A 23,738-nucleotide genomic window follows, 5' to 3' on the forward strand; every position below is an offset into this window, starting at 1 on the left:
TACAGTAAAGGAAAGAAATCATCCACACACAAATATGATATCAAAACCAGCAACCATGAGAAGAGGATAGTACAAATGCAAGAAATGGGAAATGCATCTAAATTAAGAGACCAGCAACTTAAAATATCCTTGTGTGTGTGTGTGTAGGCTGCCATATCAAAACCTCATGGGAACTGCAAACCAAAAAACTACAATAGACACACAATCCAAAACAATCCGAACACAACATTAAAAACAGTCATCAAAGCACAAGAGAAGAAAACAAAAGGAAAAAGACCTACAAAAACAAACCTGAAACAATTAAGAAAATGGCAGTAAGAACATACATATTGATAATTACCTTACTGTAAATGGATTAAATACTCCAACCAAAAGACAAACACTGGCTGAATGGATACAAAAACAAGACCCGTAAATATGCTGTCTACAAGAGACCCACTTCAGATCTAAGGACACATAGAGACTGAAAGTGAGGGGATGGAAAAAGATATTCCATGCAAATGGAAATCAAAAGAAAGCTGGGGTAGCAATACTCGTATCAGATAAAAGAGACTTTAAACACTGTTACAAGAGACAAGGAAGGACACTACATAATGATCAAGGGATCAATCCAAAAAGAAGATATAACAATTGTAAATATTTATGCACCCAACACAGGAGCACCTCAATACGTAAGGCAAATGCTAACAGCCATAAAAGGAGAAATCGATTTTACAGCCCACTTTTATCAATGGACAGATCATCCAGACAGAAAATCAATATGGAAACACAGGCCTTAAATGACACATTAAGCAAGATGGACTTAACTGATATTTATAGAGCATTCCATCCAAAAGCAGCAGAATACACATTCTTCTCAAGTACACATGGAATATTCTCCAGGATTGATCACATGCTGGGCCACAAAGCGAGCCTCAGTAAACTTAAGAAAACTGAAATCATATCAAGCAACTTTTCTGACCACAATGCTATGAGATTAGAAATCAACTACAAGAAAAAAACTGTAAAAAACACAAACACATAGAGGCTGAACAATATGCTACTCAACAACCAATGGATCACTAAAGAAATCAGAGAGGAAATCACACAACACCTAGAGACAAATGACAACAAAAACACAATCCAAAACCTATGGGACACAGCAAAAGCAGTCCTAAGAGGAAAGTTTATAGCAATACAATCTTACCTCAGGAAACAACAAAAATCTCAAACAACCTAACCTTACACCTAAAGCAACTAGAGAAAGAAGAACAAACAAAACCCAAAGTTAGCAGAATGAAAGAAATCATAAAGATCAGAGCACAACTAAATTAAATAGAGACAAAGAAAACAACAGAAAAGATCCATGAAACTAAAAGCTGGTTGTTTGAAAAGATAAATAAAACTGAAAAACCTTTAGCCAGACTATCAAGGAAAAAAAGGAGAGGGCTCAAATCAACAAAATTAGAAATGAAAAAGGAGAAGTTACAATGGATACCACATAAATACAAAGGATAAGAGATTACTACAAGCAACTACAATTCAATAAAATGAACAACCTAGAAGAAATGGACAAATTCTTAGAAAGGTACAATCTCCCAACACTGAACCAGGAAGGAATAGAAAATATGAACAGACCAATTGCAAGCACTGAAATTGAAACTGAATAAAAAATTGCCAACAAACAAAAGCCATCCAGGACCAGATGGCTTCACAGGCGACCTACATCAAACACTTAGAGAAGAGCAAACATCGGTCCTTCTCAAACTATTCCACAAACTTGCAGAGGAAGTTAACACTCCCAAACTCACTCTATGAGGCCACCAGCACTCTGATATCAAAACCAGACAAAGATATCACAAAAAAAAAAAAAAGAAAAAGAAAGAAAATTACAGGCTAGTTTCACTGATGAACATAGACGCAAAATCCTCTACAAAATACTAGGAAACCAAATCGAACAATAAAAGGATCATACACTATGATCAAGGGGCACTCATCCCAGGGATGCAAGGATTCTTTAATATCTGCAAATCAATCAGTGTGAAACACATCAACAAACTGAAGAATAAAAACCATATGATAATCTCAATAGATGCAGAAAAAGCTTTTGACAAAATTCAACACCAATTTATGATTAAAAAAAAAGAACTCTCCAGAAAGTGGGCATAGAGGGAACATACCTCAACATAATAAAGGCCACATATGACAAACCTACAGCTAACATCATACTCAACGGTGAAAAGCTGAAAGCATTTCCTCTAAGATCAGGAACAAGACAAGGATGTTCACTCTTGCCACTTTTATTCAACATAGTTTTGGAAGTCCTAGCCATGGCAATCAGAGGAGAAAAAGAAATAAAAGGAATACAAATGGAAAAGAAGAAGTAAAACTGTCACTGTTTGCAGATGACATGATACCATACATAGAAAATCCTAGAAAACTACTAGAGCTCATCAATGAATCTGGTGAAGTTACAAGATACAAAAATACACAGAAATCTGTTGCATTCCTGTACACTAACAAAAGATCAGAAAGAGAAATTAAAGAAACAACCCCATTTACCATCATCAAAAAGAATAAAATACCTAGGAATAAACCTACCAAAAGACCTGTACTCCGAAAACTTTAAGATGCTGGTGAAAGAAACTGAATATGACACAAACAGATGGAAAGATATACCATGATCCTGCATCGGAAGAATCAGTACTGTCAAAATGAATATTCTGTCCAAGGCAATCTACAGATTCAGTGCAATCCCTATCAAATTACCAATGGCATTTTTCACACAACTAGAACAAAAAATTTTTAAATTTGTACGGAGACACAAAAGACCCCAAATAGCCAAAGCAATCTTGAGAAAGAAAAATGGAGCTGGAGGAATCAGGCTCCCTGACTTCAGACTACACTACAAAGCTACAGCCATCAAGAGTATGGTACTGGCACAAAACCAGAAATACATATCAATGGAACAGGATAGAAAATCCAGAAATAAAGCCACACACCTATGGTCAATTAATCTACAACAAAGGAGGCAAGACTCTACAATGGAAAAAAGAGTCTCTTCAACAAATGGTGCTTGGAAAACTGGACAACTAAATGTAAAAGAATGAAATTAGAACATTCTTTAACATCATACACAAAAATAAACTCAAAATGGATTAAAGACCTAAATGTAAGACCTGATACTATAAAACTCCTAGAGGAAAACATAGGCAGAACGCTCTCTGATATAAATCGCAGCAATATCTTTTTCGATCTGTCTCCTTGAGTAATGGAACTAAAAATAAAATAAACAAATGGCACCCAATTAAACTCAAAAGCTTTTGCACAGCAAAGGAAACCATAAACAAAACAAAAAGACAACCCACAGAATGGGAGAAAATATTTGCAATCGATGTGACTGACAAGAGATTAATCTCCAAAATCTACAAACAGTTCATGCAGCTCAATATCAAAAAAAAAAAAATCAAAAAATGAGCAGAAGACCTAAACAGACACTTCTCCAAGGAAGACATATACATGGCCAAGAGGCAACTGAAAAGGTGCCCACCATCGCTAATTATTAGAGAAATGCAAATCAAAACTACAATGAGATATCACCTCACACCAATCAGAATGGCCATTATCAAAAAATCTACAAACAGTAAATACTGGAGAGGGTGTGGAGAAAAGGGAATCCTCCTACACTGCTGGTGGGAATGTAAATTGGTACAGCCACTTTGGAGAAGAGTATGGAGGTTCCTTAAAAAACTAAAAATAGAGCCATCATATGATCCAGCAATCCCACTCCTGGGCATATATCTGGGGAAAACCATAACTCAAAAGGTACATGTACCCCAATGTTCACTGCAGCACTATTTACAATAGCCAAGACATGGAAGCAACCTAAATGTCCATTGACAGATGAATGCATAAAGATGTGGTACACACAATGTTCACTGCAGCTCTATTTACAACAGCCAGGACACGGAAGCAACCTAAGTGTCCATCAACAGATGAATGGATAAAGAAGATGTGGCACATCTGTACAATGGAGTATTACTCAGCCATAAAAAGAAATGAAATTGAGTTATTTGTAGTGAGGTGGGTGGACCCAGAGACTGTCATACAGAGTGAAGTAAGTCAGAAAGAGAAAAATACCGTATGCTAACACATATATATGGAATCTTAAAAAAAAAAAAAAGGCTCTGAAGAACCTAGGGGCAGGATAAAGATGCAGACATAGAGAATGGACTTGAGGACGTGGGGAGGCGAAGGGTAAGCTGGGACGAAGTGAGAGAGTGGCATGGACATATATACACTACCAAACGTAAAACAGATAGCTAGTGGGAAGCAGCTGCATCGCACAGGAAGATCAGCTCGGTGCTTTGTGACCACCTAGAGGGGTGGGATAGGGAGGATGGGAGGGAGGGAGACGCAAGAGGGAGGAGATATGGGGATATATGTATATGTATAACTGATTCACTTTGTTATACAGCAGAAACTAACACACTTTATTGGAGTAAAGCAACTATACTCCAATAAAGATGTTTAAAAAAAAAGATGTGGTACCTATATACAATGGAATATTACTCAGCCATAAAAAATAATGAAATAATGCCATTTGCAGCAACATGGATGGACCTAGAGATTATCATACTAAGTGAACTAAGTCAGACAGAGAAAGACAAATATCATATGATATCACTTATATGTGGAATCTAATTTAAAAAATGACACAAATGAACTTATTTCCAAAACAGAAACAGACACACAGATCTGGAAATCAAACTTATGGTTACCAAAGGGGAAACGTGGGGGGAAGGGATAAATTAGGAGACTGGGATTAACATATACACACTACTGTATATAAAACAGATAACTAATAAGGACCTACTGTGTAGCACAGAGAACGCTACTCAATATTCTGTAATGACCTATATGGGAAAAGAATCTGAAAAAATAAAAGCATTTATTTCAGACACTATTTCAAATAGAAAAATCAAACAAGAAAGACATTCTCATAAATAAAAATCATAAATAAATAAAATATATTAAGAGAGATTATATGAATGTAAATTACATTAGCAATTGTATCAATCAGATTCTTAGAAAATCTCATGTCCATTAAATTTGTTTATGAAAACTAAAATACCTAAGAGGGACTTCCTTGGTGGTCCAGTGGCTAAGACTCCGTGCTCCCAATGCATGGGGCCCAGGTTGGATCCCTGGTCAGGGAACTAGATCCCACATGCTGCAACTAAGAGTTCGCACACTGCAATAAAGATCCCACATGCCACAACTAAAATACCCCACATGCCACAACTAAAAAGATCCTGCGTGCCGCAACTAAGACCCAGCGCAGCCAAATAAATAAAAATAAAATATTAAATAAATAAATGAATAAAATACCTAGGAAATTAACTCCGTGAGATGGAAAGTATTGATTTTAACCCTGAATGCCTCAAGAACAGTAGTTACAATAAGTCATTAGCAACAGTTCCCTTTTGTATGAACTGGAGCTGATAGCTTTCTATTATGTAGTTAAAGGGAGAGAAAAGATTCCAAAGAAAAGCCCCGGGAATATAGCAAAATAAGGCGATGCTTTACAAAATGACTAACGTAGTAAATAAACATCCCCATGGCAGCAATAAAATTCAGAGAATTTTTTCCTAAGAGATGCAATATAAGAGCCCAACTCTAGAGTCAGGCCCAGATTCTCAGCTTAGCTGCGTGACTTTTGGCTGCTGTTTCTTAATCTGTAAAATGGGGTGATAATAATGGTACCTTTCTCGGACTTCCCCGGTGGTGCAGTGGTTAAGAATCCACCTGTCAAATGCAGGGGACACAGATTCAAGCCCTGGTCCGGGAAGATCCCACATGCTGCAGAGCAACTAAGTCTGTGCACCACAACTACTGAGCCTGCGCTCTAGACCTCGCGAACCACAACTACTGAGCCCGTGTGCCACAACTACTGAAGCCCACGTGCCTAGAGCCCGAGCTCCGCAACGAGAAGCCACTGCAATGAGAAGCCCGCGCACCTCAACGAAGAGTAGTCCCCACTCGCTGCAACTAGAGAAAGCCCGCGTGCAGTAACGAAGACCCAATGCAGCCAAAAATAAATAAATAAATTTATTTAAAAAATAATGGTACCATTCTCATACGGTCAATGAGACCAGGCCTGTTAAGAACCCAAAGATTTTGGCTGCTATTATTATCTTATGATCTTGCAATTCTTGACCCCTGATCTACTCGTCGTCTGCTGTTAGATTTCTTGCCAGAAGAAAAAAGGTTGAACTGATCTCTGCTCTTTCTCCCCAGTTTCTTTTGTGAAAAATGTACAATATCAATGGGCTGGAGCCTCCAAGCCTCAGGTGGGGACAGGGAGACAAGCCCAAATCTACTACCCACTCTGGTCAAGTGAGTTGCAGCCAACACACACACGACTTCACACCAAGGAGGAGGCTTTCAGCCTGAATCCTCATCCCTGTGCTGCCATCTTAGACCAGGTCTCCCGCACCTCTGCCAGGACCACTGCCTGGGCCTCCTCACAGAGCCCCCTCTTCCACTGTGGCTCCCCGCCAACTTTGCACATGAGCAAAAGGGTCTTCTACCCTTCTCCCCAGGTCATACCCTCTCTACACAAACCCACGGCCTCTTCTCAAACTATACTCCCCACTCTCTCCCCGCTTCAGCCCACAAAACCTCTCATATCCTCGTGGGTGCCCTGCTGCCTCCCATCAAGGGCCTTTGCTTACTTGTGCCTCCCCTACCGGCCAATCTTCCCTGACCTCCCAGAATAGGTCATACTCCCTAAAATGTGTTTCCCCTCAGGTCCTAAATCAGTTACACCCTTCCATTGTGTGAGCCTGTCTCCATCCACTAGAGTCTGGGCTCCTGGAAAGCAAGGACTGGGTCGACAGCACAAGGCTTAATATACATAACTGCTCACTTAACACCAACTGATGATCAACAGTCAGAGAGCAGCGCTCTAACCTAAAGCGGAACTGGGCTCCCGAGCTGATGTCGCAGCTAAGGGACTCAGTGAGGCTGGGAGAGAAATTTACTTAGCGGGGTAGCTCCCCAATTCCTAGGGAAGCAGCCCGTGCCAGCCATACCGTTTGCCTCCAAAGCTGGGCCTCTCTTCATCCGAGTCTCGCTCTGCCCATACTCCGTAGGTGGCCTCTTCCTTGGTCTGCCAGTGGCGCTGCCGGTTGGGGTTGAATTCATTCTGGAGATCCCAGTCGGTGATCTCAAAGTTCTCCCGCTCGTCCTCGTCATCCATGAGGCCTTGGCCTTCCCCGTCCCGGTACAAGTGGGACAGTGACATGCCCTGTCACTAAAGGAAGGGATAAAAGAAGGTACAGTCTGTGACAAGTCCTGGGAGCAGCAGCATGCTCCCCTGAGTTCCCGCTCCTTGCCGCCTTCAGAACTTCCTCCAAACTAAAGTTAACTAACATCATTGTTACAATTCAATAAAGCACACACTAAAAACATATTGTAGAAAACAACAGGTACTAAAACAGGTGGAACAAAAGACCAGTCACAACAGTCCATGTGATTCTTAAGCATGTATTTCCTTGTCAATGTCGTAAAACATCACACACACTCACATACACACAATCCACATAAAAACAACTAAGGAAGTATGTTGTTCTATGTATTATTGCCTCAGAAATGAGGCAGACATCTTCCTGGACCCCAGATTTTATTAGTTTTTTCTATTATCGAGTAAAGAGTTTCATCTGGACCTCCGACAGTCGCAGCACAGTGAGTTTTTTCGAAGACGCTTTTCTGAAACACATTATTTGATGAAAGCCTCATCAAATGAGCCTTAGTTTTCTTCAAAAAACATGAACCTCTTCTGAGGCGCCAGAAGGCAGTAGTAATTATGAACACGACCTTAACAGTACACAGCTGTGAAGTGGAATACAGCTATCATCTCAAGGTAGCTGGGTGATGAGATTCAGCTGTCTCTTAAGTGGATTAACTGCAGTACCAACCTTAGAGCGTGCCTGTAAGGCAGATTCAACGAGATGGTGCTTTAAAATCACTTAGCTCATAGCCCTTCCTATTACTGGATTCGGGAATGAGCCGAGCAAAGTGGCTGTGAAACCAGCTGCTAAAATCACAGCCCGAGTTCAAATCTCCACTCTACCAGGTACTCAGTGTATGAGTATTAAATGCAGATGAAATGCCACGCATGGGCCACCACACAGCAATACATTCAATATATGACAGCACTGTGATTCGCCTCTATCAGTTGCTGCAAACAGCCTTCAGGGACGCGGGATGGCTACTTCCCCAGGCGGTGTTAAACTCTGGTCAGCTCTGTTTGAAAGTTTCCCTGCTTACTCTACTCACTGGTGCACTGGTTGGTTGCTGCCGGTCCCAGCGTCATCCAGGAGCGCAAAAGAGGGAAACATTCTCAGAGGAGGCGGGGAGTCCCAGATACACCGCTGCCTCCTTGGGCACAGAGCATGGGGATAACCACATAGTTGTCACGAGTAATAGAGCCCCCGGGGGGTGCTAAGCACTTGCCGGACGCTTCAGGCCGATAATCTCATATAGGAATCAAGACACTTCTACGAGGAAGGTACTACTAGCGTCCTCAAGCTTCAGTTTAAGTAAAGTGAGGCTAAGTTAAATAATTTGCCCTAGGTTCCACGGCTGGCGGGGCTCGAAACCAGGGGGGCCTGAAGCCGGGGCTCGGGTGTCTCCCTGCCATGCTGTCCAGGCCCCGCGGCGGAGACTCGGTGCCTAACTCGGCCTAGGCCCCGACTGCCCGGTGACCCCGCGCGGCCCGCCCCTCTCCCCGCCTCGGCAGAGCCGTCTGCGAAAGGGAAGCGCAACTGGCGAGGCCGAGGCCCACTTCCCCCAAACCGGAGCACCCACTCCCACCGGCACAGAATCCCCCGGGTCCCCTGCCCACTCCCGGGCGCCGCTCACCTCTCTCCTGCTCAGCGTATCAAACACAACTACCCGCTCCGGGTTAGAAGCGCGTCGCTTGGGGCCGGAACCCGGATGTGCCGGGACAGGCGCGCCGGAAATGACATTTCTCGACAGCGGAAATGTCGCGCAGGTTGCCATGGCAGCAAGGGAACGCTAGGGCGGCTTTGGATCTAGCGTGGCTGAGCCACTAGGGAGGGTTTTCAGGGCCCGGAATAGAGGAGGGCTGATTTCCCTGTTGCGCCCGCTTCGGGGCGACGCCCAGCCTGTGACGACGGGTGTGGACGTCGTCAAGCCACCCTAGCCTAGGGAGACTCCTTTGCCAGCCTGAGATTCTAAATCTGCAAAATGGGGATATAGGACTAGCTCATGGGATAGCTGTGTGTGAGACATTTGCGGGGGTCGGGGGGCGAGTTAGAGGTGGGGACGAGACATGGCATTCAAATAGAAATAATGAAGGTCAAAACTGTCTCCTGGATCTTTGAGTCTCTCAGTATAAGCACTGTCGTTGGCACAGATCAGTTGCCTTATACAGGTGTTTGAGGGAGTGAAGGAATGAACGGGCAAACTCTAGAATTCCCAAGTATTCCCGCCAGAAAATCTTTCCATTCTCTTCCTTTCCAACAGGTTGGTAAATAAATCCATTCAATGATCTAATAAAAATGTACTGAGGGCCTACGCTGTGCTAGGCTCCAGGGATCCAGGGAACAAAGAGGCACCAGGCACTCCCAGGGAATCCCTCACCAGCTCTGGACTCTGTGTGGGTACACAGACTCCAGAGTTCTGGTCTCAGCTCTGCCACTTACCAACTGTGGACCTCGGGCAAGGCGTTACATACATACACCTTAAGCCTCAGTTTTCTCTTCTGCAAACGGTTGAGATAAAATATGTAAGCAATTAAAACTGTACCTGGTACGTAAAAGGTGCTTAGAGAGTGTTAGCTGCTAATTTTTGCTTTGTTTTCTCTCACTCTCTCTCTAAGATGAAAAGATCCAGGAGGCATTGTTAGAGTATACACAGAGCACTGGACTTGGAGTCAAAAGACTTGGGTCTAAGTTCCCATGGTTGTTATTAATTACACGAGAACCTACATGAAGCCAATTACATGCCAGCCTCTTGGGAACAGGGACTGTGACTTAATGGTCTCTGTATCCCAGTGACATGTCCAGTCCATGTGCCTTACACATAGACACACACTACAAAGTATGTACTCAGGAAAGAATCTGGAAAGTGAGGTTTTAGTAGAGGAGAAGGCGGGGGAGAGAGTCTTACAGACTGAAAAGTCTACTACGGAGCAGAGTGAGGGAAACACGGAGACGAGATAAACCGTGTTGAGCCTGGGCCTGAAAACATGTATGCTTCTATTTATAAGTCAAAGTCAAAAATAAATATAAGCCTGGCTTCTCAGTAGCTATGTCCATAGCTCTACAGCAGATTTTATGGAGCTGAGTTACTTTGCTCTTGACAGACGGATGCTAGTGGATTTGTTTCACCAAATGGACCCGACCATGTGGCTTCTGGAAAAGGAAACCTTCTGGATGGTTGTGGGGTCATTGAGAATACAGGCTCTGATCAAGTGTGTGTCCCCTAGAATGGGGCGAATGGGAATCACGTGATAGGATGTCCTGAGAAGATGGGAGCATCACTCCTGTGATTTCCTGCCAAGCTGCATAACCTGAATGGAATCATGAGGATACAGAAGGCAAACCCCATTAAAGGGACTCCTACAAAACCACCAGTCTGTCATCTTCAAAAGTGCCAAGGTCATGAAAATGAAAGACCCTACAACTGTTCCAGACTGAAGGCGACTGAAGAGACATGACAACTAAATGCAACACATGAGTCTGAACTGGATCTTTTTGCTATAAAGGAAGTTATTGGGGCAGCTGTCAAAACTTAAATGGGGTAAGCTGAGGTTTCCATGGTAGTGATGTGTCCATGTTCATTTCCTGATTTTGATGGTTGTCCTGTGGTTACGATGGAGAATGTCACTGTTCGTTGGAAATACTAAAGTATTTGGTGCAGGGTGGAGGGGCATCACATAGGCAACTAAGTCTCAAATGATTAAGAGAAATAATGTTTTCTCTATGTACTTAGAATTTTTTAAAAGTGAAGGTTCTGGAGTAAAAGTTTAGGGATCCAAATCTAGGAAGCCCTAGATAGGGGACCTGGGGCAGGTTGCTTTGCTTCTCTACACCTCAGTTTTCCCACCTCTAAAATGGAGATAAAGATAGCACTGCTCTAAAAAGGTTGTTCCCAGGACCAAAATAAAAAGGGGGAAGGCTAATTAATGCATGTAAAGCCCCTGACATAGTAAGATCTTCTTAAATGGTTGTGGCTATTTTCATTTAAAAGACCCAATCTCATCTCTCTGCATAGATGGTCTCTAGCCTCAAAGATAGTGGTTTTTCCAGATTTTTGGACTCAAATGCACAGCCTCAGGAAAAGAAAGGAGAGAGGTGGCCAGAGGTGTAGTTTCATGATCTCATACCCAGCCTGGTCTCCTGGCACTGCCCAGATAAACCCTTGATTTGGGACCCAGGGACATCCAGGCCCATGTCTAGATTCCCAGTGAGGTGCTCAGACATGTAGCCTTCCCAGGAGGGCGTTGCCAGGCAATAAGGTCCCTCAGCAGAAGCCTGGCAGGGCTCTCGGACAATCATTGGTCCAGCCCTCCCTTCTCACAGAAGAGGCAACAGAGGAGGCCACGCCACAGGGGAGGTACCAGGGCCACACAGACAACTGAAGGACACAGTCAGACCAGTCCTTTCTTTGCTACACGGTGCATGCACCCACCCACATCATTTCTGTCCACTTACTTGAGCTAATACTTATAGGGTGACTACTGTCTGTTCAGGGTCACAAAGACCTCTGCATATGTCATCTCTTCGATTCCTCAACCTTCCAAGGTCGTTTCTAAGCCGAATCCACACTCCTAATCACCCCTTAGGCAGCTCACACCATACAGCACTGTTTCCATATTGCCTTCAAAAGATTTGGGGGGGGAGACTCCTCACTCAGTTACAACTTTAAATAGGTTGGTACCATAGAAACAATCTGTAAGTGGCATTTCAAAGACGATATATTTAAAGCCTAGCACAAATACCTTTTCTGGGACATTGACATTCTACAGTTGCACATGGCTTAGTCTTATTTTGAGTTTTGTTCAAAAAATATATATATCATGTCCTGAACTTGGCAGAATTGAAGATCCAGATCAACTGAGATTAGCAAATTTGGTTTCCTTTCAAGTGTTTCTTACAGATGGTTTCTACCCTACTTATCTTCCAAGAATTTGTGACCACTATCCTTAGATAGCAAGCTGGGACAAGGTTCTGCAGGCCTGGGACATTACCTGTAAAGCAAGCGTCCTCAAAAGGACACAGGTGAGGTGAAGTGACACTGCACCAGCTCCAGGCGTATCCCTTAGCTGCGTGGCATCTACTCTGGGGGAGCCCAGCCGCCATATAAGGAGTCTGCCTAACCATGCTACAAGGAAGTCCAGGCTCGCCGTGGGGAGAGGCGATAATGACACCTCCAAATCCTCCAACCGTCCCCAGCCCAGGCACCAGACATGTGACTGCAGGAGCCTTCAGTGGACAGAAGCCCCAGCCACCATCTGACTGTGAGAACCACTGAGCTCACTCTAGTTAACTCCTAGAACTGAGAGGTTCAACAATAAATGCTTTTAAGTCACGAAGCTGGGGGCTGTTGAGTCATGCAGCAATAGATGTGTAGAAGAGTGAATGAGGCCGGATGTCTTCTGCTAACCCTTGAGGGGTGATCATGAGCTTCCTGTGTCCATGACTCCATCGACTACCCATCCCACCTCCGTCTCAAGACAAGGAGAGACAAGAGCTGCCTCACACTGCGGGCTCATCACACACCAGGCACCACAGCCCACGTCACCCATCGGCCCCTCCCAATAAACCCAGGAAGTTCTACCTTCCTCATTTGACAGATGAAGAAACAGGGGAGCAAACCACACAGCTGGTACTTCGGCCTGACTCCAAAACTCCATACCCCACGCCACTGTGAGTCACTACCTTCCCAAAGCCTCACTACTGTCATGAGAGCTAAGGCAAGGCAGTGTGGGTAAAACAGTTAACCCTTAAAAGATAACTAACTATTCTGGGCCTGGTTGATCCCTAAGCATTTGAGCAGCCAAAGATGAACTCAGCAGGCTTGGAGAGTTCCAACAAACCCTGCATGTGACCAAGGACCTGCCTGGACCAGCTCCTGGGAGCTCACCTCTGAGCCCTTGGGATGTCCTCACTAGAAGGAGTGCCTTTGAACACCTAGGACCCTGGACCACAACAGGCCATAGAGTCTATGTTAACAATGTGATTTATGGGGGGTCTTGGATCACACTGTTATCATTTGACCTCTGGAAGGGCTGGAGACCAAGTAACTATGGTCAGTTGCTGCATACCTTTGTGACTGATGCCAAGTAAAAAATGCTGGACACTAAGCCTCAGGTGAGCCTTCCTGGCTGGCAATACTTCATACATGTTGTCACACATTGTTGGTGGGAGAATCAAGCGTGTCTGTGAGACTCCAGTGGGAGAGGACATCTGGGAGCTTGTGCCTGGGCTCTCTTGGACTCTGCCCTATGCGCCTCTTTCCCTTGCTGATTTTAATCCGTATCCTTTCGCTGTAATAAACCGTAACTGTGAGTCCACCAGGTTTTCCGAGTTCCGTGAGTCCTTGTAGCAAATCGCCAAACCCAAGGGTGGCCTTGGGGCTCCCTGACACAGGAGTTCAGCTGTGTCCTTGTGTGGACCTATTCTCCAGCCTTTGTTCATCATCAATCCACCTGACAAAACTCGACATGGAAGAAAAAAATCTATTCACTCTGTAAAGTAAGGCACAGACAAATGAGTCCCTGTTCAGTTTATTCAAATAATATATATATATTTTTCTCTGTGAGTAAAACTGAGGAGGAATCAAAGAAAGTCTCATATATTAAATTCTTAAATAGATTCTTTGAATTCAAAAGTAAGGGTCAACAGGAGAGGCACGGGTGGTGGGCCTTGTCCCAGCAAACAAAGCCACCAAGGCAGTCCTGCAAATTAAGGAGGATGGCAAATCCATTTCTTAAAAAAAACTTCTCGAGGGGAAAAATATAAAATACCTAAGTTTCAAAAGCCGGACTACCTCCACACTCTTGGTTCTCTACCCCAGACTATCCTAAGATAGAATGTTTCAAGGTTAAGTTTTCAATGATTCAGCCTTTGCAACCATATGCAAATACATTCCTCATGAGCAGTCCTGTTTCGACGATTAATAGCAAGCAATATGCTTGGATTTGAGGTCCGATTTCCACTCAAATGCAAAGTCTCTTCTCTTCTGGCAACAAAGCCACTTGCAAAGATCTGAAAGGGGAGAAAAACGGGTGTTAGGCCCAGAGTCGCAATTCTGAAAGAGATCTTGTATATTTGTATGTGCGATTGCAGGACAGATGGTCTTCATGCATTCCTGTAAGCATGTGAGATTTTCTATAGCATCCAGATGGCTGGAGAGAATTTACCTTTAAAAATGTTTCTTGGGTCCTTACCCACATCTCAACCTGTCGCCACCTGACCTCAAAGATATCACTTTTCTGATTTATGAAGAGCAGATGGCAATGATTAGCTAAAGTACCCTGTCTCTGGGACCTCATCTAAAGGGTAAAGCAAGAAATAGATCTGGCTTTCGTCAACGAGAAGGTTCAGGATTCTACTAATGAACCTGCAGAAAGAGAGAGAGGGAAATCGAGTTGGGGAAAAACTTGGAAAAAGACTGCTTTCAACGTGAGACTTCTTAGGAATTAAACGGAAGTCCTGGACCTTAGCACAACTCAAGATGGGAATGCTAGAGTCAGGGTGACTTTGTGTCTCCAGCCTTGTGGGCTGGTGCAAAGTGGATTTCAAGAAAAATGAAAAAATATGCTGATTATTTAAAAATAAGAAAAGGAAACTAAAAATCGACTAGAGGTTAGAAGCTCTTTTACAGTTTAAAAGAATAGGCCAAATACCCAGGCAAGTTGGTCCTGGCCTCTCTGACTCCCCCAGGTTTCCCTGAGCCTGATCAGAGAGGCTGGGGAGCATAAGGAAGTGAGCTCACTCGCTGGGGCCTTAACTCCAGGGCCCACGTCTGCCGCAAGGTCCCAGCGCTCCCACCCGGGCCGGCTCACTTCATCTCACGACCACCCTTGCAGGTGGACAGTGATGAATCCCCATTCTCCAGATGGGGAAAACAGAGGCCAACAGGAGTTGAACCTCGAGTGAGTCCTTAAATCTCTGACTTCCCAAGTTCAGAACCTGCTTCCCTGCCCCTTGGCAAAACATGGATGGATAAATATGCACTTAAAATCGTTTGTGAAAAGCAAACTCAGGGGGAGATGACTTTCGGTAGCTCTGTGGCCTTAGGCCAATCAACGCCCTTCTCTGGGCTTTGGTTTTCTCCTCCATAAAATGGGACAGTCATGTCACCTGCCTCCCAGGGATGCTGAGGGTTAAAGGAGTAACACAGGAAGAGCACTCAGCCCAGTGCAGTAGGGGTTATTCTTAGACCAGAACTGCTTGCGACTATTATTACAACATTAATTGCTTTGGGCCAACCTGATGCTGTTTATAGAAGCTGGGTTGGCAGACAGCATTCTGTGCAAAATAGTTCTAGAATCCCCCCATCACACCTGTCCTCTGTACCCCCTCCCCAACGCCAGATAAACCTTCTTCTGGCTGGTTCAGCATTGATCCCTGCCCACACCCCTGATCCAGAGCTGGGAGACTAAGCCTTGATTCTATAAATAGCTCCCCAGGCTGGGGCCAGGGAAACCTCCTCATGGGGCTGGGTCAGCCCACCTTGGTGGCCACTCCTCCCCAGGGAGGCTCAGGAAGGACAAGCTTTTCAGAAAAGTGACTCCTGGGCTCAGAAGTGTCGGAAGGTCCCGGCAAAGTCCGCAGGCCTACCTGGAAATCATGAGCTTCCTAGGTGGGAAGAGGTGCTATTCTGGTTCACCTGGAGGAAGACAACACACAGAGGAAGGGTCACGGCCAAGTGGTGGTACCAGGGCCTCACTGCCCTGAGGTTCAGCCCTCAGCGTCACTGAATCGGGCACACTCCCTCACCGAGTAGCTACCGCACACCTACTATGTGCTGGGTGCTGGGGCTACTGTGGACATGATAGACCCTATCCTATCCCCACCCAGCTCACATTCTAGTGGGGACAGCCTGCTCAACAAACACATCCGTAAGACACTATTAAGTCCAGGCAATACAATGGGCTGATGTGAGCGACTGGTGTTGGGGCTCCTTCAGATAAAGTGGTTCCGAGAGGCCACTACCGGGGGATGACATTTAAGGTGGAGTGTAATGAAAAACCTACATGTGTTTGCCCTTGGGTTCCTGGCACCAAGCTCCTAGAACCCTTGGAATCTCCCTAGTGAGAAAAAGCATCTTTTGTATGCAAATGAGATGACTGGTGGCTGGGGGCCCCCGGGCTTCAGGATGTGGGCTTGGTTACCAAAAAGGCTAAGGCATGATTAAAGGGTTGGAAATTTCAGCGCCCTCCACCCCAACCTCTGGGGAAGGGAGGAGGCTGGAGGTTAATAACCAACAGCCAATGATTTAATCAACCATGCCTCCTTAATGAAACCTCCATAAAAATCCATAAGTGATAGGGTTCAGGGAGTCGGGGTGGGCGATCACAGGGAGGTGCCGGGAGGGTGGTGCCCCCAGAGGGGGCATGGGAGCTCCACGCCCTTCCCCCATACCTCGCCCTACACATCTCTTCCACTGGGCTGTTCCTGACTTACAGCCTTTATGATAAGCTGGTGATCTAGGAAGTAAAGTGTTTTCCTGAGTCCTGTGTGTTGTTCTAGTGAATTACCAAACCTGAGTGGGGGTGGGGCATGGGGACCCCGCAAATGTGTAGTTGGCTGGGCAGAAAGGTAGGTAGCCTGGGCATCTGAAGTGGGGGCAGTTTTGTGGGACTGGGCCCTTAACCTGTGGGGTCAGAGGCTATCTCCGGAAATCAGCGTCAGAATTGAACTGAATTACGCAACACCTAGTTGGTGTCCAGATAATCAGAGAATTAGTTGTTGGTGTTGGAAAACACCCCATAAGCAAAGAGCTGAAAGATGAAAACGAAGCCGGCCATGCACGGATGTGGGCAGAAAAGCATTCCCAGCAGAGGGATTAGCAAAGCCCTGGAAAGGAGAGGGTGTTTGGAGTTTAGGGATTGAGTTTACATTTTTGCATGAGTTGCCATTCTAACGTGTGAGCAGCTTTGTTTTGCTTGCTTCCTACCTTCCTATTTTTGGGGTTTCACGATTACCATTTGGGATGGCTACATAATATTCTATACAATGTACACACCACCATTACTCAACTGTTGCCCTAAGATTGTTTCCAAGTTTTGCAATATCCTGCAGGAGATCACGTGCACAGTGGAGGAGAAAAGGGCCGAAAGTAGGGGTTTGATGTAATTTGTGGGGCAGCTCTCCAGAAGGTGGGACTGCTCACGATGACAGAGCATATGCTATTCCTTTACATTTTGCTTCTAAGAGAGCAAAAAACAGTCCCAGGCCAGCTTGAATACGCCACACAGTGCAGGAGAGTGTAAACTGGTCCAACTCTTCTGTAAAGCAATTTTAACCTTGTAGTTCAAGAGTCTCAAAAAAGACCCTCCCATGGGGAATTCCCTGGCGGTCCAGTGGTTAAGAATCCACGATTCCACTGCAAGGGGCACGGGTATGATTCCTGGTCCAGGAACTAAGATCCCACATGCCGCACAGCCAAAAAAAAAAAGACCCTCCCATCCTCTGATTCCACTCCTTAAAAATGTATCTGGGGACTTCCCTGGTGGTGCAGTGGTTAAGAATCCACCTGCCAATGCAGGAGACACCGGTTTGAGCCCTGGTCTGGGAGGATCCCACATGCCGCGGAGCAACTAAGCCCGTGTGCCACAACTACTGAGCATGTGCTCTAGAGCCTGTGGGCCACAACTCTACGGAGCCCGAGTGCCACAACTACTGAAGCCTGTGAGCCTAGAGCCTGTGCTCCGCAACAAGACAAGCCACCGCAATGAGAAGCCCGCGCACCACAACGAAGAGTAGCCCCTGCTCGCCGCAACTAGAGAAAGCCCATGCGCAGCAATGAAAACCCAATGCAACCAAAAATAAATAAATTTATATAAAAAATTGTATTCGAAGGGAACAATTCCATAGAGGCCCCCCCAGCCCTCGCCCCACAGAAGAGAGGCAAAATCAGGATGATAGGTGCATGACATCATTTGAAATATTGCAAAATATTGCAAAAGTTACATAGGGCAACAGTTAAGTAATTGGTGACTCATAATGCATTCCAGAGAAAACTAGGTAGCCATCCGAAATGGCCACGTGAGACCCCCAGGATGGAAAAACAGTAAGAAAGTAAAACAAAGCAGCTCATACAATGGAATTGCAAGGAACATAAAAATGCATATCCAGGTGGGCAAAAAAAAGACTGTATGTAAAAATGAAAAGAGTTTCAGATTGTGGCTAATTCCCCTTACCCCACTTCTGTTTGTTGTTCTTGTTACATCCTCTTTGGGCTAGAACAAATAATAGATTAGTGCTGATTAAGTCTGGCAATATTTTTTCACAGTGGCAAGAGATGGGTTTCTGATTCCCACAAAGGGAGTGTGGACTCATCCCCAAAGGACCAAAATCTCATTGCCCGACCCATGAGAGTCTTGTGAGTTTGATGATTAAACTGGGGATTAGCGTAGGGTGACCCCACCCTTTCCTGGCCAAGTTAAATAAAACACACACACAAACTGAAACTACTGATTGTAGCATCACCACCCTTCATTTAAAAAGGAGCACTTTGGCACCAAAAGGAGGATGCTACTTCAGTCCTGGGAACGGTTCTTGACAAGATTCAGGGACAGCCTCCATGGACACGCCCAGGATGCATGGGAGGCCAGCCTGTGGGGATGCGTGTGGGGACACAGGACTGTATTATGTCTACTTTTGCACACATACCTGCATCACATGACCCTCATTTTCTGGTAGACTGATGAAATTTTTGTGCTGGGCTGGGAACTGCCACTTCATACTTTTTTAGTTTGGCCACACAGTGCGGCACGCAGAACTTCCCTGACCAGGGATCAAACCCACACCCCTGCAGTGAAAACACGGAATCTTAACCACTGGACCTCCAGGGAAGTCCAGGAACTGCCACTTTAAATGAAGCTGAATTTAAGGCTAGAGGCAGAAAGTTTGACAGAAAGTCCCCACTAAGTTCCTCCAACTGCTTTCAAGCCAGGGGACAAGGAAGGGACTCAGGCTGAAGGGCTACTGAGATGTCGCTCCAGGTGGATCAGACACTTGAGAGCCTCTGACCGGAATCCCACCCCCATCCAATTTTCTGATGGACAAACCATCAACCATATGAGAGAAGTGAAGTGTTCAAGGGCACAGAGGAAGCTAGTGGTGACGCAGAATTCCCCCTGAGGTTTCTGACCTGAAGATAGCCTTTCAGATTGGCTGGTGTTTTATAGTCCCCTTTCAAGACCTAGGAAAGAAAAAATTATCGCTATTGTAGAAATGATCAAAAAATAAAATTTAGTCCATCATTTGCACACCCACCCATCCATCCGGGTACCCACCCATCCACCCTCCCATCCATCTACCTCTCCATCCACCCACACCCCCCCATCCACCCTCCCATCCACGCCCCCCATCTACCCTCCCGTCCACCTACCCACCCATCTACACACCTATCCATCCATCCACCCAACCCACACATCCACTTATCCACCTGCTCATCCATGCATCCATCCAACAAACATGTATTAATAAGCTCCTCTTATTCCGGCATTATTCTAAGCTCGGGGGTGGGGAGGGGGTTGGGGGCCATTACAACACTGCCCAGACAATTAGAAGTCCCATCCTCCTGGAGCTTCCGTTCTGGAGTGGGGAGGGCCAGACAATCCACAAGTGACAACACAATTAAACAAGAACATATCAAACCATGGGAAGTACTACAAGGAAAGTATGTGATTAGGAGTGCCCGGGGGCTTCTTCTGAATGGGTGGTCAGAAAGGGCCCCGTGGAACGCATGGCCTTTGTGCTGAGACCTGAGTGACAAGGAAATCCTGCCAGGCTACGCTCTGAAGGAGAAGCATTCCAGCCAGAGGGCACAGAGGGGACAAAGGCCCTGAGGTGGGAACCAGAAAATTCCAGGCCTTTCCAATATCTCTCAAAATACAAGGCACTGGATAGACCAGCACTGTCCAATAGAATATAATGTGAACCTAGTCTGTAATTTAAAATTTTCTAGTAGCCACATTTAAAAACAAAGTGAAACAGGTGAAATTAATTCTAGTGGGTTTTTTTTTTTTTTTTTTTTTTTTTTTGGCCACACTGCGCAGCTTGTGGGATCTCAGTTCCCCAACCAGGGATGGAACCTGGACCCTCAGCAGTGAAAGCGTGGAGTCCTTACCACCGGACCTACAGGGAATTCCCTATAGTGGTATTTTTTATTTAACCTGATATAGCTAAAATATTAATACTTCAACATGTAATTGATGGGGTTCAGGGCAGGTCGCCCCCAAATCTACCACTTTGGCATATTCATTATTTTGAATTAAAGTTATTTAAGAAACAGCCGGTGCCAGAAGGACACTCTGACCCTCCTTAGTGCCCTTGAGAGCAGGGAATAAATCTCCCAGGTGAAAGGTACCCTCCCCGCAACAGGAGGTAGAGAGCCATCCTTATCACCAGAGATGGAGAAATCAGGGCCAAAAGGGCTGTGTACACAAACCTTGTTACTTCTTCAGTAATTTACTACCCCAAGCCCAGATGTCTTTGTCTTATCAGTACTTCACAAATGTATTCTTTCTTCGTCTAAAAGGTATGAAAGATGCCTGCTTTGGCCCCTTCTTATGAATCTCCTATTTTTATGAGCCCCTGTATGTATGATATTAAATTTGTTTTGTCTCCTATTAATCTGTCTTATGTCAATTTCATTATCAGACCAGCCAAAGAACCTAGAAGGGAAAAAGGGAAAAGTTTTCCTTCCCTATGTAATCAATATAAAAATGATTAAGGAGAAGTTTTACATGCTTTTTGGGGGTACGAGGACCTCAAAATCCAGTGTGTGTTTCACACTTACACGGCACCCTTCAATTTGGACTCATCACATTTCAGTGGTCACATTTCAGTGGCCACACAAGCCTAGTGGCTGTAATGAACAGCACAGGTACAGACAGTTTCATTAGCACTGGGATCATTTCAGAACTGAGTGTACTGCCTAGGATCCAGTACAGGAACGTTCTGTGCCTTCAGTATACACACACACACACACACACACACACACACACACACACACACACACGCACACCCTTGTGGCTTTCAACGAGGGGACTTATCTTTGTAGTTACAGCAAAACCACTGTAAAGACTAAATAAGGTGTCTGGCGCTTGTTAAAACTTGTGGAACCCCCAAGGAGTAAAGCTCTTTTGTTTCGTTTTTCCTTTTTTTGCTTTCTTGATTTTATTTTAAAAGTACACAGGGTCACAAAACTAGAGCAAGTTTTTGGCTTTTTTTAAACCAAATTTAGTTCTTACAAATGTAAAAATCTGCCCCATTGGATATTTAAGCCAGAAACTTGAAATACAAAAAATCACTTTTGAAAGTGACCCTATCAATTCTCCACTTGCATAGATAGACGAAGTGTCAAAATATTTCTTCTCAGTAGTACAAGTGTATTTGTCACAAAAATTCACAGTTAGGGATGAGAATAAGTGAATCAGGGAATTGTGGTTCTCTTAACACTTGTGTCATTAAATAAGTTAGTAGAAAACAGAGTTTTTCTTTGGGGAGTAAACCTCTTTGGAAGAAACCCAGAGACATCTTCTGTTTTAAATAAACAACAGAGCTCCAAACAGCTGTTCCTACCCATCACTGCTCATCAGTTTTTTTTATACAACACCCAAGGTCAGGCCTTACTCTGGGAGCTTCTGACCCATAGTCTAGGACCTGCCAGGGGCCTCTGCCTTTTAGACGGACTTCAGAGGAGCTGGGCCCCTGGCTAAAAAAGCAGGTAAGGAGAGGCCAGCTTTCTCTGATGCCCTCATCCTGTCCCAGCCACCCCTTCTGAGAAGCATTTGGGGGCTGGATTTCAAGGTCATCACCAGTTGCTGCTGCTTTTTTAATCCCGTTAATGAATTTTAAAAAATAATAAATTTATTTATTTATTTTTGGCTGTGTTGGGTCTTCATTGCTGCGCGCGGGCTTTCTCTAGTTGCAGTGAGCAGGGGGCTTCTCTTCGCTCCAGTGCGCGGGCTTCTCATTGCGGTGGCTTCTCTTGTCGTGGAGCACGTGCTCTAGGCACGCAGGCTTCAGTAGTTGTGGCGCACGGGCTCTAGAGCGCAGGCTCAGTAGTTGTGGTGCACGGGCTTAGTTGCTCTGCAGCATTTGGGATCTTCCCGGACCAGGGCTCAAGCCTGTGTCCCCTGCATTGGCAGGTGGATTCTTAACCACTGCGCCACCAGGGACGTCCCTAATCCTGTTAATGAATTTTTTATTATGAAATATAGCATGTATACAGGAAAGTATATAAAGCGCCTAAGTACAGTTTAAAGAATGATAACTATTATTAAATAGTAAACATTGAAATTAATAATATTTAAAACAAAAATCATAAAATCATAAAAATAAGCCACATCCAGGTTGCCGACACCCACGCTCTCCATGCACTCTGGGTATCTACCTTGGATCCCTGAGTATTTCCACAAGTAGATGTTTACAAAATCAACTAATGTCGGGGGAAGAGGAAGTAATGAGACCTATAGATGGGCTTGCATTTCAAGGACAAGGGCAGAGCTGCCTACGCTCAGTGTGAGTAAATTCTCTCCGTTAAAAAGAAAGCTTGCAGGAATTCCCTGGTGGTCCAGTGGTTAAGACTCCGCACTTCCCATGCAGGCAACACGGGTTCAAGCCCTGATCAGGGAACTAAGATCCCACATGGCGCACGGCGTGGCCAAAAAATAGAAAAAGAAAGAGTGAGAGAGAGAGAGAGAGAGAGAAAGCTTGCACGTGTTAAGGACTTGTTGGCATCAAATGGAGTCTTTCTCCTTGAGTCCACTGAAGAATTAAAGGAGAATAAAGAGTAATGACTCTCTCCCTTTCTGATTCAATACAAGAACTGTTGGGTTGGGAGCAGGGGAGGTGAGATCGGTGAAGGGGGTCAAGATAATATAAAATAAACAAGCCACAGGGATGTAATGTACAGCATGGTGATTATAGTCGGTAATATTGTACTGCATGTGTTGTAAATTTGTACAGTGACAGACAGTGGGTAACTAGACTCAAATTGTAGTGATCGTTTTGCCATGTGCACAAATATCAAATTGTTCTGTCACACACCTGAAACTACAATAATATAATAAGTCAGTTATAAGGCAATAAGAGAAAGAAAAAAAAGAACCGTTTACTTTCTAAAATCAGCATGTGCTCAGAAATGCCAAACTCGGGCTTCCCTGGTGGCGCAGTGGTAAAGAATCCGCCTGCCAGTGCAGGGGACACGGGTTCGAGCCCTGGTCCAGGAAGATCCCACATGCCGCGGAGCAACTAAGCCTGTGCGCCACAATTACTGAGCCTGCGCTCTAGAGCCTGTGAGCCACAACTACTGAAGCCCATGTGCCACAACTACTGAAGCCCGTGCGCCTACAGCCCGTGCTCCGCAACAAGAGAAGCCACCACAATGAGAAGCCCGTGCATCGCAAGAAGAGTATCCCCTGCTCACTGCAACTAGAGAAAGCCTGCGCGCAGCAATGAAGACCCAATGCAGCCAAAAAT

The 23,738-nt window shown here is 45.0% G+C and overlaps 2 protein-coding genes across 10 annotated transcripts in view; both read right to left on the bottom strand.

Moving 5' to 3' along the window:
- Nucleotides 1-13,635, bottom strand: part of TFIP11 (tuftelin interacting protein 11) — a 31,526-nt gene extending 17,891 nt beyond the window's left edge. For 4 of the 5 annotated variants that reach the window (XR_004521480.2, XR_004521479.2, XR_004521478.2 and 1 more), the window contains exons 1-2: nt 13,340-13,635; nt 7,077-7,297 (exon numbers count right to left, since the gene is read on the bottom strand). Coding sequence is in view for 2 of the 5 variants with exons in the window: in XM_073790264.1 (XP_073646365.1) it covers nt 7,077-7,288 (212 nt within the window). In the remaining 3 variants the exon portion in view is untranslated. Of the gene's footprint in view, nt 1-7,076; nt 7,298-8,907; nt 8,993-13,339 lie in introns of those variants that run through there. The other variant, XM_033837105.2, reaches the window with a different exon arrangement.
- A 150-nt stretch (nt 13,636-13,785) lies between these two features.
- TPST2 (tyrosylprotein sulfotransferase 2) overlaps nt 13,786-23,738 on the bottom strand; it is a 56,296-nt gene continuing 46,343 nt past the window's right edge. For 2 of the 5 annotated variants that reach the window (XM_033837106.2, XM_004332420.4), the window contains exons 5-7: nt 19,399-19,449; nt 15,861-15,909; nt 13,786-14,282 (exon numbers count right to left, since the gene is read on the bottom strand). In XM_033837106.2, the coding sequence (XP_033692997.1) occupies nt 15,868-15,909; nt 19,399-19,449 (93 nt within the window). In that variant the 3' untranslated portion in view covers nt 13,786-14,282; nt 15,861-15,867. Of the gene's footprint in view, nt 14,283-15,860; nt 15,910-18,445; nt 19,057-19,398; nt 19,450-22,172; nt 22,447-23,738 lie in introns of those variants that run through there. The other 3 variants (XR_012325241.1, XR_012325240.1, XM_073790266.1) reach the window with 3 other exon arrangements.

This window comes from Tursiops truncatus, chromosome 13, assembly GCF_011762595.2.
Source record: "Tursiops truncatus isolate mTurTru1 chromosome 13, mTurTru1.mat.Y, whole genome shotgun sequence".
NCBI lineage: Eukaryota > Metazoa > Chordata > Mammalia > Artiodactyla > Delphinidae > Tursiops > Tursiops truncatus.